We start from the raw sequence: 18,838 nt of genomic DNA, 5'->3' as shown, positions 1-18,838 counted from the left end.
CAATACAATACAATAGATGGATATTTTCTCAATTTTCTTTTCTCTTTTGTTGACCTCAGTATTGTCAATTGTGTTTACTTGCGTGTTTGTTTACATAAGAATGAACGTCATCAATACTTTTTGACACTTGCTATATTCTGCTGTTTGGTTTGCTCTGGTCTCTCTGTTCTGTGGCAGTTATGAGGATTTGTTCGATAAAAGTGGTTTTATTTAACTAAAGGTTATTTGCTCTTGTAGAGGTGTAATTGCAATATTATGCTATTATATTTTCATTATATTAATTGCTTTAAATTAGCTCTGGGCGATATGAGCGCAAATCAATATCACGATTAATTGTACATTTTACCATGATTACGATTAATGAACGATTATTTTGTTTTTGTATTTTTGACCCTCATAGTTCAGTGACGAGGCTCGTACTATAAATATGCTCCAGTATTAAACATGGAACATTTTTTCTCTAATGTGGCTGAGAGCGTGTTCCTCTCTTGTTTTCTGAGCACTGTTTATATTTGGTGTGTGACTGCACTTTGGTCAGTGAAACCTTTTTATTTCAGCATTTACATTTGACTTCTTTTTGCTCAGTGTCGTCTTAATTATTATCAAAATAATGTCCACACCACAGACGCTGTGTTTTTCTTTGGTATGAGCTGCTTGAGACGCTCGGTCGGCCTCTGCATTTAGGTTGCTTCCATGTGCCAGATCATGTGGACAAAATCATGTGAATACAGCTTGGTAGCGTGGTTTTAAAGGGACAGCACACAAACACACAGTAGGTACATAACAGAATAAAAATAATTGATATAATCAATACAGACATGATTATGTCCATTAGAAGTACTGAACGTAGGTTTCGATTCCTTTTCGATTAATTGCCCAGTTATGTTAACCCTCCTGTTATGTTGCGGGTCAAATTGACCCATTTTAAAGTTTGAAGTTCTAGGAAAAATAGTTAAAATTATTTTTTTCAGTTTGAAACTTCTTCTGCTTGCCTTAATTAGTGTAATCAACATATAACATGAAAATGGTTCATCTCACATATTTGCAACCACCCCCTGCATGTTTATATCACATAGATACTGTTCGGGTCAATTTGACCCCGACAGTCAAACTGGAGGTAAATGGGTACCAGAAATGTCAGGGTATTTCTTTGATTGCAACTGTGAGACATTTTTATGTAAAACGAGTGAATTATCCTAATTGAACCATTACTTTGAACCATTACCTGTTAAAGGTAAGGAACACCACCTCACTAAATATTGACTGAATAATTCGTAATGGAGTTAATAATGAAATATTCACACTGCTTGTTAGGATTTTTTTGGTTTCAGACATCTTTTGGATAATTAAACATGCACTAGGTCAAACTGACCCAGGAAAACCATTGCTGTTCCTGACAAATGAACATAACAGGAGGGTTAAATGGTCTTAAAATAGCAAAAATATATATTTTATTGCCATTACTTCTGGGACCATAACCACAAAAAAAACTGTGAGTCAAAATGCATTGAGCTGTTCAATGACGTTATGGACTATTTAGAGGAAAAATTACTTAACAGTCCACTTGAATTGCTTACATGATCTAAGTGTAAAAATGTACATAACCACCACCGTAGTAGAAAACGTTGCCTAAATAATGTTTTCAATATATACTGTTAATGATATTTGGCTAATATTAATTTTGAAAAAACTAAATAAATGGCCTTATTTGAACATTTTAATTCTATTAAAATATAAGTTTGATACAGAATCAAAAATGTTTTATTAATAACTTCAGTAACTTTTATAGTGAAATACTATAATCTCAATAGATTCACACTTTTCTATACAAAGCATGACTGATGCAGTGTGGGAACAATTCAGATTCCAGACAGATCACCCCAGCAACCTCAAACCAGAAACACCCCTTTCTGATAGAAATGAGGAGGAATGCACATGAACTCCACTGAGAGTGAGAGACAGATACAGGGGGAGTTACACACACAGAGTGAGTTAGTGAGAGAGTGAGAGAAATTCAACACTGATGCACTGCTTGTTGACTTTCTACACATGTATAATAAATGTTCAACAGTTCCCAAAGTCTGTTTTGTGATTCTGATGTTTTATTATGATTATTACTATGATTACACTTGATATGTACATTGTGCATTTCGATAATCCAACAATGCTGAGAGTCAATCATATGAACACCAGAATTTTAAAAAAAGAATGTAGTATAGGGGTTAGAGGACAACACACTGCATTCACACAGGTGATCTGTTGTGTTGTTTGTCTTCAGGTGCTCTAGTGAGGTTTATTAATATTATTTAATCGTGTGTTAGTGTGCATGTGTTCTTGTGTGTAGTGTTGCTAGGGCAATAGTGTGTTGTTGTTCAAGTTTTCTGGCAGGACTGGTGTACATTTGGCTGTCTGTGTTTTTTCCACCCCTCCTATGGCTGGGTTTTAAATTGCTTATCCAGTTAGTATAGAGTAAGAAAGCAATAAGCAAATCACAATCAGACCAACAGAGCAGTATAAAAAGTTCAGAAAATACTTCCCAGACCCACTACACGTACATGGTCCCATAGTATCAGTCAGCAAAACAAATTTAACGACCAGCTAAATTCACAGCAACTCAACAGGCGTCACAATTTGACCAACAAACTATCTACCCAAATAACCTCAACAAGCTACTCAACTAGTCAGCTGCAAACTGTTTACACTCTAAATCTATTTACAACCCAGATACATAAACTTAGAGACACCACGAATGAACTACCAAATTAATGCTGTGCTAACTGGAACGTCTCCACAAGTTGGATTTCCTACCCTAAAAGTTGGGGTAGACTCACCAGAATCCAAGATGATTACCTGCATACCTTCAGTATATAAAAGCAGTAGTATTATACAGTTTATTTGTGCTATTATATATTTGTGTTATTAAATCAGTCATACAGGCAGCACGGTGGCGCAGCAGGTAGTGTCGCAATCACACAGCTCCAGAGACCAGGAGGTTGTTAGTTCGAGTTCTGGGTGACTGTCTGTGAGGAGTTTGGTGTGTACTCCCTGTGTCCGCGTGGGTTTCCTCTGGCGCTCCAGTTTCCCTTAGTCCAAAAACACACATTGGTAGGTGGATTGGTGACTCCAAAATGTCCATAGGTGTGAGTGAATGTGTGAGTGTGAGTGTGTGTTGCCCTGTGAAGGACTGGCGCCCCCTCCAGGGGATATTCCTGCCTTGCGCTCAATGATTCCAGGCCGAGACCCTGAACTGGATAAGCAGTTACAGTTAATGAATGAATTAACTCATACACTCAGTACCATCCAACCATTGTATGTGAAAGTATTTCCATGGACTTTAAATGCATAATATATAGTATAATGTGCTGTTATCCACTGATATAGTTAACAAAGCTAACCGGGAACAAGCTAACAGTGCAAATCTGGGGCATAAGGTTTTCTAAATGTTTAATTGTAACACGGTCAGCTTGGGTGTGAAGTCATTCCCAGCTACATACATCCGACTTACAAGGTAAAAGGAATGCAGCCTAACTACACCACTTTTTCAAGAAGCTAAACAACAATGGTTACCAATGGTTACCAATTTAGCACACCTACAAAAACAGACCATATATATTGAACACCTTCTTGTTTCTTGCTGTAGATTTTGTCCACAGCTCTGGATCTGAATTACATCCTGGCCACTTCAGTATTTAGAGAAATGTCAGGAGACAGGCAGTCATTCTGGCATCTTGAAATCCCCCAAATTACTTTTTTTGTGGATGATATAAAACAGTGAGAAAGGATGAGCTCAGACTGACAAGACAAGATGAACTATCTAAAGGCCTCTTCACACGTGTGAGCAATTTGGCCTGCACAGCAAGAGAGAGCAAAGAAGTGAGAGAGAAAGAGAGAGGGAATTAAATCGGCCATTAACCAGGCCAGGCACTCCTGCATGGAGTCAACATTCAGAACAACAGAGTGGAAAAAATAATGAAAATTCAGAAAAACACAACAGCAATTTATTACAAGGCATTCTGTTTTGTGCTAAATTTTCAATCTAAATGCACAAACTGATACACGGAGGGTGGCTTTCTGTCTGCAGTATGATGGTTAAATGGTTAGTGCATATAAATGGTTAGTGTGTGTGTATGTATATGTGTGTGAAAATGTGTGTGTATGGAGGGCTTTGAAATGTCAGTGGGCCATCCATGTGCATGTCTTTAATTTATCAGACTGACCACTGAAGTGAAAGATGTGTGGGTTTGTGTGATTTGCCCAATTTTAATATCTGAACTAGAGCCGAATATAAACTTTGTGTGTGGCTTATATTAACAGAATAATAATTCTGAAAAGAGGGACCTGAATCATCCTCTTTACAGGCAAGGTCCACTGCAGAACAACAGCCATAAACCTTTGTGAATTTCATCTTTAAGGCACATGTCAACCCTGGAGAAGACAAAAGATTAAGTGTTAATGTTATTTGCAGGAATAGACTTTGAATGTGTAGATTTTTATGACGAAGCAACAAACTTGAATTACAAAAGCTCTAACATCTGATAAAAAAAATAGCATAAAATGTCATGGGTGACTCTATGTTGTGTAAAAGCTCCTGTATTTAACCTAACACGAACTTTAACATCAACGTGTTTAACTTTATATTACACTTTCTAAATAAAACCAAACCTAACATTTTTTCTTCATGGATAGCACCTAAATGCACTGGAGCAATGGGCTCCCCACAAGGTGAAAATTACATACACACATTCACACATTGCCAATGGAGCACTGTGGAAGATTCATAGCTTCTCCACCTTCTTCATCTCTCACTCTCTCTGTCTCGCCTCTAAACTCATCTTTCAGCAGGTAAACAGATGGATAATTCAGTCCTGAGAACACTCAAATAAAAGCAGAGTCCACCTAAAAGCCAGCCACAACAACATCTCCACTCAGCAAAGGAGAGTGAGAGTGAGACAGAGACAGAGGGTCTTTTCTCAGTACTTGGAGGATGTCCAGCCAGAATGCTGGTGTCATGTTGTGTGTGGTACATGCTGTTCGTTCCCAAAGCCACAGGATCTTCCTGATCCTGACAGTGTCGATGCAATTACTGATCAATCCAGCCACTGTTCACAAATACATTTTTTTTTATTGTTGCAAATAGTCCATTCAACCAAATTTTTTTTTAGTTATAGCACCTCAATTTAGAGGCCAGACAATCCACTAAGTATGTGTGGTTATATTGCATTTGGCATTATGCCAAAATGTCCCACATAGATCAGCATTTATTGTCCAATGTCCAATGTGGCAGTTTATAACAGTTAAAGAGGACATATTATTGTCAAAATATCAAAAGGATCAAACAATACAATACATTGCTTAGCCCGTCTTAACAGCACTGTTCAGAAAAAACACTTTCACCAAGTGTTCATTTGAAGAACTCGTGATTTTAATTAAGAAAAAGATTATAAAATTCTGAGGATATTTCCTCACCATTTGCTCGCTCTCCAGACGTTTTTATGCTCAAAACCAATCTAATGTGTTTATAAAGTCTCATAGTCTGAAAATGGGTAAAAACCAAAGTGTCACAGTCCGGTATGCTATTTATGCTCTGCTCATGGCAAAAGACCTCCAAACGTTAAAAAGCATAGAAAGAGATGAGGATATTGTTCTATTCCTGCTCGCTAGGAGGTTAGTATTGTTTTTTCATTTTTGCTGGAGATGAAACCGATGCACTAATTGCATAAAAGTTATCTAATCTAAAGTCAGGTCTAAAGTACTACAAAACTAAACATCTCAAGTTATAAATGAGTTTCTAACATGAATAAAAAATTGCAGAGAAGCTCAACTTCAGCCACCTTGTTGTTTATTCCCTCATACGTAAAGTTCCACTCTAAAAGACGCCGAGCTTCTGAACATAAACAAACCAGAGAACAGCATTTCCCCACAAATAGTAGATGTGCCCCTTAAATCAGATTGAACCTCTATTTACTCCAAATGCCAGGAGTAATCCAAAAGTAATATAAAAGCTGGTTTTCAGTCATTTTAGCTGTGTTTTCTTTATTCTCCATTCTCATTTTTGCCCTCATTTCTCTGCTCTCTACTCATTGCATTGTTCCCTTTAACCTCACAGGCTACATTAACATTACAAACCCCATTCATCAACTCTTAATTTTTGCTAAGATAAAATTTGGCTGCCTTGGCCTCTTAATAATAAGTGGCCTGTATCTGTCTGTGGTTTGAACAAATCTGTCCTTGAAACGGCATGCATGTGCACATTGATATGTTTATACACAATGCATCCTTCACCTTTCTGAAGTGAATCCTTGTATTTGAACTGGAAAACTGATGTATTGGTAGCTCATGTGTGCATCGCATTTTGCTCGGGAGGACAGCAAACAGCTGGCTGACTATATGATTAGGACAAGAGGGCATGTGTATGTGATTAGGACGAGAAAGCGAAAGTAACCAGCCGGCTTTTACTGCTGCACCAAGAGATCATCTCAATCTCAAAACTAAGATTCTAAACAGTGCAGAGTTTTCTGTTTCTCCAGCACCAGTCACTGGACTTTGGTACCTCAGACATGAGTTGTCGTGTGTCGGTGTGCACTTTAAAAGCTGTACTGAGCAAACACTACAAAAACTCTTCACTTAACTTTGTGCTGACAGACTATGAGTCTTAGTGCAGCCCAGCAGTGAACCACCTGCACGGTAACTTATATTTTGATATGGTATGATGATATAAAAAAGTGAATACCACCTACATCTAGTTAACACTAGACCTATCTATTGCTACAATGTAGTTCTCATTTGATGGCAGTTACACAAGGTGTGCCAACATGTCAGACTATTAATGTAACAACTGGAACAGAGAAATACATTTTCATTGATTTTGTGAAATTATTATATTGATCCTTTCAGGGTCCTGACCACGAATGAAGAAGGAAATTGAGAAGCAAGTAGGCTACAATCTGTATATGCAGAAAACAAAATCCTATAAGTTGAAGGGGCCTACTAAAAAAGGAGAGTGTGTTGATTTTTCAGGGTCAGAAATACCTGAACAGTGATTTCAGTATTCAAGTGAAAGCACATGGGTCCGCAATTGTGAATGGAGCCTGAATAGATCAGCTCTACATTAACTGACCTGACCATGATCCATCCACAAGTGCATTCTTTTGTGGCTACATTTGTAGCGTTGGAAAAGCATTACAGTACATTGGAAAATTTAGTGCTGACTCTTCTGCTGTGATAGAGAAAGACAGTTCCAGCATCTCCACCCTCAGCTACACCACAAAGCCTGAACTACAGCTCTTTATGTCTTACTAGACGCAGCCAAAACAGAGAAAAAAAGTGATCTCCATAGCTGTTTTCAAACATATGCCTCTCCACATCTTGCTGAATGATGACTCAGCCTTGGCCCATCTAGAATCTGTTAATACAAGGTGAACGTTATATATTTTAGAACATATAAAACAGTCCACAAAGCCTGTCTTTTTAAGACACAGATTTTCTGAAGACTTTATGACAGCCTCTTAAGCCCAGACATCCCAGAAAGGCACACTAAAGATCCAGAGAGAGAGAGAGAGGGAGATGGAAATGTCCAGCATAGGCCAGTCAGGGTTTTTTTGTTTTTCTCATGTCCAAAGCAAAGAAAAAAAGAAAGAGATTTCAAGCTGCGTGTTGACATTAGCTGTCAGCTGCTGCGAAGTTATTCTCTGATTCTTATCAGTTTGTGGCACTGGGAAGAGTGTTCTAGAAAAACATTTATTTTTACGCTATAAAGTAAAAACAAACTTGAGAATCAACTGACAATGTTTTTTTTTTTTTTTCTCGTCAGGATGACAATGACCATGGGGTAATATATAGCGGCTCAGAAATACCTTATTTTGCTTATCAAACAAAACAATATAAAATGAAGCTGAATGTGAATGGAGAGTTTCTAAATGATCTTTTCATGGCACAGAAGATCAGTTCTGTTAGTGCCTTTTGGAAGGTTAATGCAGGAACCCTGGTGCAAATATCTTCACTAAGCCAATTAGCTATTCAGTCCCATAATACCAACCACTGAGCACTCAGTCTCATAATGCCAAGCAATCAGCACTCAATTCAACTGAAATCAGTTTTATTTACGGTGAGCTTTTTACGCTTGGCACTGTCACACAGCAGCTTGTGTCCATGTCCTGGCCCAGGGAGAGCAAGCTAAAGTGAGAGTGGCAAGGCCAACTCACTAATAACAACACGAAGAAAGCTTGAGAGGAACCAGTGATCTTGTCATGCTTCAGCAGACCACTTCTGGTAACACGTTTTAATATATAAATAAATATTTGATATACTTCATTTATTTATATTTACACAGTGAAATTATGAAATGCTTTCTAGCTTCGAAGTGTCCTTTTTAATTAGTGTTTTTAATTGTTTTATTTCAAATTGGTTTTAAGTTGCTCTACATTAATTATTTATTCAGATTAATCTACAAGTAAAATGACATTTATACATACACACATTTAGAATGATAATCAGTAAAAAATTAAAAGTAAAGCATGATGTGTGTATCTGTTCTGTGTGTGCGTATCTCACTCTCTTGCTCTTCAGACCTCAAGGCCGAAAAGACAAGACCATAAGATGCCATCTCTGGATTTGGCCATGAGCAAGCAAGGCCACATCAGAGAATTGAGATTTGGAGTCTACAGATATATTCCTATACGTGCAGGGAAGCTGAATGTGAAACAGAATCATGTAAACTGAGATTGAGAAGTTAGATAGCTTAGAAGGTTAAGCTAGCAGGTTACTGTGAACCTAAAGAACCCAAGGCAGTCTTATCACTCTGCTCTGGGTGGCCAGAAGGTAAATAGACCACTGGGAGATTTTTCTTTTAAAACCCTACAGTTAAAGTAGGAGTTCAGCTCAATGTAGCAAGAGGCCTAATATTTTTGGGTTCTCCAACTGTTCAGCTCCCAAGACTCACCTATGCTCTGTTTAATGTTTGACTTACTAATACTTTATTTTCTTCCAGGGTCTGTTCAGACTTGACAAAACAAGAACATTATATACGGTTACATTTTATTCCTGGTTTGGTTTGAATACACACTGGCACATTTACAATCCAAATTAACCAGAGTTCAAGTAAACCAGACTAAAAAGTGCAGGTGTGAAAATGCCCTTATTCTAACAAAACACACTATAAGAGCAATCGCACCAGGATTCGTTTGAATCGATCCAAATATCAAGTCAGTTTTTCTTTCTTTTAGTCATCGATTTTTATTCAAACATCCAAAAAAATGTTTGACCAGAACAAAACCAGGCCAAATTCATTCTTCATTTTGGACCCATTTTGGTTTCCGCTACAAAATAACAGTCTTAAAAAGGTATCATCATGTTTCCCAATTTTTATTTTATTATTATTTTTTTTCTTCCCCCTATATGCAATATACGTCCTATCCATGGCACCAATATCACCTGCAAGTAAATCATTCAGCCTCAGTTGGCAGCTGGAGTTCTTTATAAGGTTTTACTGAGCTTCTAAGCATAAATAAAGCAGTGAGTCTTGTTTTCGTGTTGCTTTAACTCCAAAGTTCTGTTATAGTTGTGTATTCTAATGGCGTTTGCCTTGTTCTTAGAAAGCTGCTATAGATTCTCCCAGTCTGTTCTGATTTGCTCTGCCATTTCTTGACCCTGTTGGTCTGTTTTTAATGATCTTGCTTTGAGGAACGGCCTGAATAAAGAATGCTCACAGACACAACAAAACAAATAGTGCTGCATTTCACCAAAATAAAATGTTATATTTCTTATGGTATTACTTGGTATTACTCATATGAGGAGATGAGAGGTGAAATGCGCACCCCCAACCCCCATTATGCTATTATTCAAGTTCAAAATTATGCATTTCTACAACAACATACTGTCAAAAAGTTGTATTTCCTGAAAGGCCTGAGGGTGTTCTGAAGGAAGCTGATTGTAACACGTTCAGAGCATTTGAAGAGTACAGAACATTGCACTCAGGAGAGAGAGAGACAAAGACAGAGAGACCTAGAAAGACAGCTAAAGTGGACGTACAGCTTCATATACAACAATATCAATAAAAGAAGAGGCAAACACAGATACTGTGAACATGCCAAAGGCTGAAAGGCGATCATGTGTAGCAGCAAATATGTCTGCTTCAAAAGATAAAAATGGATAAAAAGATATTAAAAAAAAAAACAAGCAAACCCTGCAGGCAGAGCAAGAGAGAAAAGACGAAAGAAAGAGAGAGAGACAACAATACTGAATAAAAAGACATGCAAAATTAATGATGTGATGAACGTCAGTGCATGAGAGTAATAAGTGAATTAGTGCATAAGCGAACTAGGATACATAAACTGAATAAATGGAAAAAATGATGACTAAGTGACTAATGAATAGATGGTGAATTAATGAATAGGTAATAAATGCGGGCTGAATGAATGAACTATTACTGAAAGTGGGTACAGTGAGTTCCAAGTGCTAAACAAGTGTATGGAGACAACATTCATTCATTGTCTGTAACCACTTTTTCAGTTGAGGGCTATGGTTGGTCCGAAGCCTACCCAGAATCACTGTGCACAAGGCGGGAACACACCATGGAGGGGGCAGTCCTTCATAGGGTTGGAGACTACGCCATTACTTTAGCATATTATGTACTAATTGAGTGCTGAAAGGGTGTACAAATACTCGAATGAGCAGTAAATGTGATGTTCAAGATTTTAATTAAAAAAAAACACACACATTTTATACAATTCTAAGTATGTTTTTTCAACATTTTCCTAGGTTTCCAGTCTGTTTGCAAGCTGGAATCCGGTCTAATGTGCTTGAGATGCCACAATGTCAGTAAATGTATTATAAAAAAGGACCTAGGCTAGGCTTTCTCTCTCTCTTTCTCTGTTCATAGCAGAGAAAAGGCCTCTGGAGTTGTTTAGACAAAGGTAAGACCTCTAAAGATTGAAAAGCATCAACTGAGATGAGGACACTGCTCTATTCCTGCTGGAATAGAGGTGGGTAATATTGACTTATTTTGTTGTTTCAGATTACTTAAGATGAAACTGACACTATATTCAGGAGACTGCTAACTGCATGAAAGTAAATGCAGACCAAAAGTACAGTCAGAAACTTTACCTCTTTTAAGGTGGAACTGTAGGTTTGAGGAGAAAAAACAACTTTTTGCATGTGGCTGATGTTTTACTTGCCTGTATGTTTTTTTCACTGTTTGAATAACCAAAGATACTCATTTGTAACTTGAGTTTTGTAGCACTTTCGATCTGTGATTACTTTCATGCAGGTAGTGGCTTCCTGACTTTGGCATCAGTTTAGCATAAGAAATCTGAAACTGCTAAAATAAGTCAATATTACCCACCTTCGGAGCAGGAATAGACCAACATTATTTCTTTTCAACATTTGGAGGTTTCTCCGCCCTCTAAACACCTCCAGATGTTGCTCTCTGCCATGAGAATTAAGAGAAAACCTGAACCATTTTGGATAGAGACACTTTTTTTTTTCAAACTGTTTACTGACATTGGGACTTTATAAACACAAGACATTTTTCCAGACCACAAACAGGCTGGAGAGCTAGCAAACGGTGAGGAAACATCCTCTGTACTTCACAAAAAGCATTTCTGAATAAAACTGCAACCATCGTTTTTAATATAATATACGATACAGTTATGTTCTCTAATTAAAAGTACTGAATATGCACCCTTGAATGTACCACTGAAATGTAGTCCGTGACGTCACAAAACCCTATCTCTAATGGCAACATGGACTTTGAAAACAGCAACAATGCCAGCAGTAAACATGTGCCATAAGTGAACAGTCACATATGTGACTGAGTAAACAGATGTGGATTTAGTGCTGAATAAGGGAACACTGACAAAGTAAACTAGTACTGAATGACTGAACAAAGGCTAATGAGTGCTAAATGAGTGGAGTACTGAATGAGAGCCAAATAACGGAAAGGGTGCTGTGTGAAAAAAACAATTATTTAATTAGTGCTGAATGAATAAATAAGGAATATTCTATGATATGCCTTTTTCACATATTCTTTTAATTGATTAATTCATTCTTTCATTCATTTAGCTGCAATAGTTATATATTTGTAGCATAATCCCATTATTATAATTGTACTCAATTAGTGAGAATGTCAGTGTGTGTGTGGATTGACTGTTGCATGGAATGGTGTCTGAGCAATGTTGACTGTTAAACATCCTTGGGTATTTAGAAAGGTGCTATATAAGTGTAACCATGAATGAATGAATGAATGAATGAATGAATGAATAAATAAATAAAATTCATAACTACAGCCCTGAAAAAGCACTAAACTCCAGCTGTAAAACAGCAGCAGCTTTACTCAGCTCCCTGGGGATGTGGAGGGTGTTTCAGCATGAACAAAACACAGCAGCAAATATTACCATTTAATCAGACTATAAAGTCACCCTGAACCCCTTCTCACACTCTCGAATACTCTGCCAGGCCTCTACTGCTCATCATCATCACCATCGTAATCATCATCATCTTCATCAACATCATCATCACTCTTCCTCATTACTGCACCACAGTGTTCTTATTCCTCTCCTTATAATATTCAGGGAATGGAATACCAACTCCACTCCGACGTTTTCTCAGTTAAACAGCCCCAAGTCTGAACACATTAGTTTCAGAGATAAAACCAATGTTTACAGTACTAGAATCATCATCACGGAACCAAAAGAACCCACCTTCCCAGACACAGAGCAGAGGGAGACAGCTCTCTCTCTCTACAGCTCTCCCAGAGATGGGGTGACAGGAGCTCTCTCTATGTGGTGCCTCTACTCTAAGAGACAGAGCAGCACAGTCTTTTTGTATTTAATTTATTCTGACTGGCCAGGTCTAGTGTCATACCAGCTGGCCCCTGTACAATCCCAGACTGGTCTGGATTTTATGACCTATGCCCTACACAGATTCATTGGGCACAAGATAGAATAACACCATGGAAAGGTTTGTTCGCCACAATCCTGCCAACTAGAAAACTATACAAAGCACAAAACAGGAACCAAACAATGAACACAAGAGTGCAAAGCTAGAGTGCATCAAAACACAAGCACAAACACATCACAGAAGGGTATAATAAGCCTGAACACAGACAAGAAACACCATGGAGGGATGACAAGAGTGTGAGGCTACAGACTAGACACAGTTGCGCATGATGAAGGGGTCAGACTATGGAGAAAACATGACACAACAATAACAAAAACAATGGATCTAGACAAAGTGGAAAACAAATAAAGGCAGAGACAGGGGCAGGACCTGACAGAAACTGGCCCTTAAAATTTAAGGAAATTAATCTCTTATAGTTTCAAATGAATACCTGAAGAATAAATTAAGTCTTACAGTACTGAATTAAGTTTTATGGTCCTGAATTAACTCACAAATCATTTAGTTAAAGGGGACATATTATATCTCTTTTTAAACAAGTTAGAATAGGTCTATGGGCTATACAACACATGTTCATGAAGTCTTTTGCACAAAATCACTCTGACATATGAGATATCACCAGTTTCAGTCCCCTTCAAAATGAGCCATTTAAGGGCTCTGTCACTTTTATGCAAATAAGCTGTTGTTGGACACGCCCCACCCATCCCATTTGTATGCAGGTGAGGGGTTGGGCCAGGGTGGTTCTATGCAAACTTCCTTATTGTGAAGTCACAATAAGACAGCCATCTCAAAGTTTACAGAAGCAGTGTAAACCCAAGTGGACATACAAAAGCATGCAAAAAGTAAGTTTTGCATAATATGTCCCCTTTAATACACCCCACACACAATTGATAGAATTTACACTTAGTGTCTTTACACAGAAAACACTGTTCATTTGTATGTGTTGTCAAATTGCTATGAACATGTGTAAAACTTTGGTTCTTTGCTTTCAATGTGTGCTGACCTATGAAGTACAGCACTATTAAACCCTAATGTACAAAATCAATAAAGTACTGAGTAGTTTCTCTACTTCATTCATTAATAAGATTTATATAACTTTTAGAGAACTGATAAATTAACCAACACAGTTGTGAATTCATTCATTCATGCATCTTCTCTAACTGCTTCATCCCGATTAGGGACACAGCCTGTCCTGAACCTACTCAGAATCATTGCGAAAATAATTTGGAACTGTTCGGCACATTTCCACCAACATAAATTGGTTTGTGAACCAGACAAGTAAGTTCCCAGCTGGAACCAAAGAAGAGTTGCTGGAACAGAGCCCCCACAGCACCCCTCGCTGATGAGATATCTTTGATTCCCATCTAAACTGGTGGAAACATGGACTGGGTCCCATGGAGAGCACCAAAGGTCCAAGAATCAGGATCGGAATAAGCTTAAAATCTGAGTTCTTTTGATAGAAAAGCATTAACTGAGATGTCAGTAGTACACTCAGACCATAGAACAAGTTCCCAAAGCCAATACAGCATGTATTTTGGATTGTGGGTGGAAACCCAAGTACCTTGAGGAAACCTGTGTAGACAAAGGGCTAACACATCAAAGCTGTTCTTGGGCTGTTAAACAGGACAAGGTTCAAACCCAGGACCCTCATCACCCTTCACAGTAGTCAGCAAACATAAAAATCTGGTTTCCCATTCTGGGATATGGCTTATTAATAGATTTTCATCTCTCAAACTCAAATCTACAGATTCAGTGAAGAGTCTCTTTTCAGAAAGATACATTCAGGAATAGATTTTTATCCCAGTAAGCACTAATGTGACACGCTTTTGCTATATAGCTTCTCCTCTGCAGGTCAATTCATTACATTTGCACTAAATAGAAGCATAAATGTGAGGAGCACCATTCTGGCAGGAGCATTTTACATTTATTCAATTGGCAGACATCTTTATTCAATAGAACTTACATATAAAGTGCAATTCAAGCGGGAAGCTCTGATTACAGATAACTTCAAATGCAAGTGCTGCATGACTTGGTTTCCAGGCCAGAAATCGTTCAAGACAGTTACAGGAGTTAAGAGAGGATCACACGCACAGCAGCAAAACATTCAAAGCACAGCAAGTGTGGATAAACAAGATGTAATATAGACTCCAAAGTTAAATATAAATAAAAGTACCCTAATTGCTCAAAGCCACAATGTGGTTTGTACATAAAATTTCAGTCAATGGTGGTTTGTCAACTAAAGTGGATGTTCAACAAAGTGGACTCTAATAAACTGAGCAACGAGTCTGGCTTTGAAAATTAGCATCCACTTTATTCGAAAGACATGCCTCATGCATCAATAAAATATTCTAAATAAATGCACTAGTATTCACTGCATGGCTTTTCCTTTGATCGTATTGCTTCCCTTGTGATATCATTTGAGTTAATACATTATCACTGTATACTGTCAAGTAGCTGGAGCTTACAAAAAATGTGTTGCTTCTAAAGTGCACGTGGTCCATCAGCCAAAACATCCAAACAGATACATCATCTCTGTTTTTAGAACCGGACCACTGATCATGACAAATATGACAACAACCTGTGCATCAATGGATGTGATAGTCTGTAGTTATACAAAAGTGGCCAGAGGGCATGGGTTGGAAAACCTACATTGTATCGATACCAGTATTTCCTGTTCAAGTATCTGCCGATACCACGAGTACCAATACCAACTCTATCTATCTTACTAGATAAGTACCTTTACATCCATATACATATAAAAGTTTGTTAAAGCAGTGTTGTGTGTTGCTAATAAGATTATAATAAGCTTGAATAACATCAGCCAAACCTACATTGTGCATCAAATCCAATGCTCCACAATGCAATCCCTGTCTACCAGGCTTGATTCATTTCACTAACTTCTATACATGTACACCTGCTGTGTTTACTGTGGCCCACCTGATGGGCTCCACCATTCCAAAACATCCAGCCAAGAGCAGATCTGTGGTCAGAAACAGACCGCTGAAAAGATGTGCACAAACAGCCAACTATAAACTGTACTGCATCAAGGTGGAAAAAGGGGTCACTGAAGTGTCCAAACACTAAGTACCGTCCACTTTACTGGAGACCCCTACATTGCACATCAATCCTAACGTTCAAAAAGTGCCCAAAGCACCCAGGAGTGCCAAGTGCCCTCGTTGCATGGCTTTTCATTTGATTGCATACTCTTTCCTTTAGGTTGCATGACTTTACTGATGCCCCTCCAATCCATGCATCCCGTGCATAAGAAGCCAGTGTCTCGTGGTACTCACGCTACTGTTTTCTCCGGTCCAGTGCACCATCGCCTGGTTGTGCGCGGCGTCGCCCTTCAGCACGAACGAGCTGCTGCTGAGCGCCGGAGACTGCGAGCCCAAATCCACGAACAGAGAAGACGCACGAGCGCAGAAAACGAGCACAAGCGAGAGCAATTGGAGACACATCGTGCGCGCCACGGGGAAGGAGAAAAACGAGAGGGAGAGAGAGAAAAGATAAAAGAAAATATACGGGTGGAGGAATGGTTGCGCGCGCTCTCGCTATCTCTCTCTCTGGTCTGTTTGTGTGCACGAGAGAGCGACAGGGAAAGGAAGTAGGGAGGAGAGGGAGAGAGAGAGAGAGAGAGAGAGAGAGAGAGAGAGAGGCAGACGTCGGAGGATCGAAGCGCCATCTGGCGGCAAAAATAAAGAGCCATTAAAGGCTGAACTACCGCGACCCTGAAATGGAGAAGCGGAAAAGAAAATGTATGTATGTATGTAAAGGCTGAACTTTCGAGTTGCAAAAGTGACAACTAGAAGTGACTTTTTGGGCAAATTTTGACACATATCCAGATTGCCACCGCTACCTCTTTCCCTGAAATGGGACAGATCTGTTTTGTGACATGTAACCAAAACAGTATTTATAATACACTCATTGACAAAAACTAAATAAAGAAATAATGCACCAAGACGGAGTGAATGTAATGACGATATACGCGAGTGATTAAAATATTAGAGCAAAAAAGTTCACTGGGGAAAACTACAACTGAAATAGACCATAATACCCTGTTGGGCCACCCCTAGCCTGGATACAAGATGAGATATTGTTGGACATGGAGACATAAAGGTTTTGTATGGCATCCTGCAGTACATTTGACCACATATATTGTAGCTGGGCCTGTAGATCCTGCACACTCTTATGTTGCTGAAGCTGACATCCCAGCTGGTCCCATTAATGCTTAATTGGCAATAAATCTGGTGACCTGGCAGGCCAATAAGTGTTGCGACCTGGTGGAGACATTACAGGGTAGCCCTTGTTGTGTGCAAGCATTACCCTGCTGCAAAATGGCAGTCAGTTCTGCCATGAGAGTCAATTCAGGATGTCCTGTACACATTTCTGAACTGTTAGTTTCTTTCATATCACTACTATGGGTGGCCAAATGTCACATGTGATGGCTCCCTAAATCATCACACCAATATTTGGGTCAGTTTGGCATTCCATAGCAAAGGCAGGATTAAAGAGCTCACCACGAGGTCGCCGTACTTTTAGCCGACCATTGTCAGATTCCAGGCAGAAGTTAATATGGTTCAAATCCTTAGAAAAGACAGAGAACAGAGGAGCCCTGTCCCCTTATTCACACTCGCAGCCTGTTAGGTGTGCAAGGGTACAAGACTTCCACTTTCTTTTATTTCCCCAACATAGGTAGTCAAGGTTTCTTATGAGCACTTAATGTGGCTTTCATCCAAGTGCACATCAGGCAACATTTTGAGGAAGCTATTACCCACAATACACAGAGATCTTGTGAATGAAAGAAGTTACGTGCAACTGATATCTCTATATTATCTCTTCTGAGCCAACAAATTAATCTGAGAATTACAAAGAATGTTTAAAAAATGCTTACCTTAATTTCTGTGTTCCATTTCCTGATATACTGAATGCTTATGCCCTTCTTCGTTATTTGTTGACCTCACAAAACTGTGAGGTTTTGTGAGGTCCCTAGAGGGTCTTATAGTTTACAGCAAGAATAAGGGGAGAGAGAGGGAGAGAGACTCACTCATAGGATGAAAGCTTAAAGTATGACAAAAGAGGATGAAAAGTGAGCAATGTGTTTGTTTGTGTTAGGGCTGGACAATAATTCAATATCAATATATATCGCAATAGTTTCAATAACAATGATATGATTTTTATACACATTTTCAATATTTCAATATATATTATTTACAGAACCTGTCAGGGATTGACGGTCAGTACAGGGCACTGCCAGCAGATAATTGCACTAAATTTTAAAAACAAAGCCAAGAGGCCATTTTTCTGTTTTTTTTTTTTTGTATTGTTCCATATCAGACGTATACCTCATTGACAGAAATGAAGAAATATATTGTGATATAAATTTTGGCCATATCGTTCAGCCCTAGTTTGTGTGTGTAGAGAAGTATCAGAGCTCAATCTGGAAGTTACATGGTGCAAGTTGTGTGAAGACTATACCCTGAGATATTTTTTTAGTCTCCAGAAAAGAAAGACATTTTTCAACTTAGACTGTGATACTACTAGAAGGTGGATGAGAGAAAGGATTAGAAACAGTAAGAGAGCAAGCAAGACCATTACAGAAATAGGTTGAAAATATAGTGTGTTCTCCCCGTGTCCGCGTGAGTTTCCTCTGGGTGCTCCGGTTTCCTCCCACAGTCCAAAACACGCGCTGGTAGGTGGACTGGCAACTCAAAAGTATCCGTAGATGTGAATGTGTGAGTGTGTGTGCTGCCCTGTGAAGGACTGGCGCCCCCTCCAGGGTGTATTTCTGCCTTGCGCCCAGTGATTCCAGGTAGGCTCTGGACCCACTGTGACCATGAACTGGATAAGCGCTTACAGATGATGGATGGATGGTTGAAAATATTACAAAAAGAGATATTCTAAAGAATGACTAACAGAAAGTCTCTTACAGCATCAGTGTGCCACTAAA

At 38.7% G+C, this 18,838-nt stretch overlaps 1 protein-coding gene across 1 annotated transcript in view; it reads right to left on the bottom strand.

The window, feature by feature from the left end:
• Positions 1-16,443, bottom strand: part of sorcs2 (sortilin-related VPS10 domain containing receptor 2) — a 337,409-nt gene extending 320,966 nt beyond the window's left edge. Inside the window, exon 1 of the mRNA XM_066680930.1 lies at positions 16,182-16,443. Within this exon, the coding sequence (XP_066537027.1) occupies positions 16,182-16,349 (168 nt within the window). The 5' untranslated portion in view covers positions 16,350-16,443. The remainder of the gene's footprint in view (positions 1-16,181) is intronic.
• Between the last annotated feature and the right edge of the window lie 2,395 nt (positions 16,444-18,838).

This window comes from Hoplias malabaricus, chromosome 9 (assembly GCF_029633855.1).
Source record: "Hoplias malabaricus isolate fHopMal1 chromosome 9, fHopMal1.hap1, whole genome shotgun sequence".
Lineage (NCBI taxonomy): Eukaryota > Metazoa > Chordata > Actinopteri > Characiformes > Erythrinidae > Hoplias > Hoplias malabaricus.
This window is presented reverse-complemented; position numbering and strand designations above follow the sequence as displayed.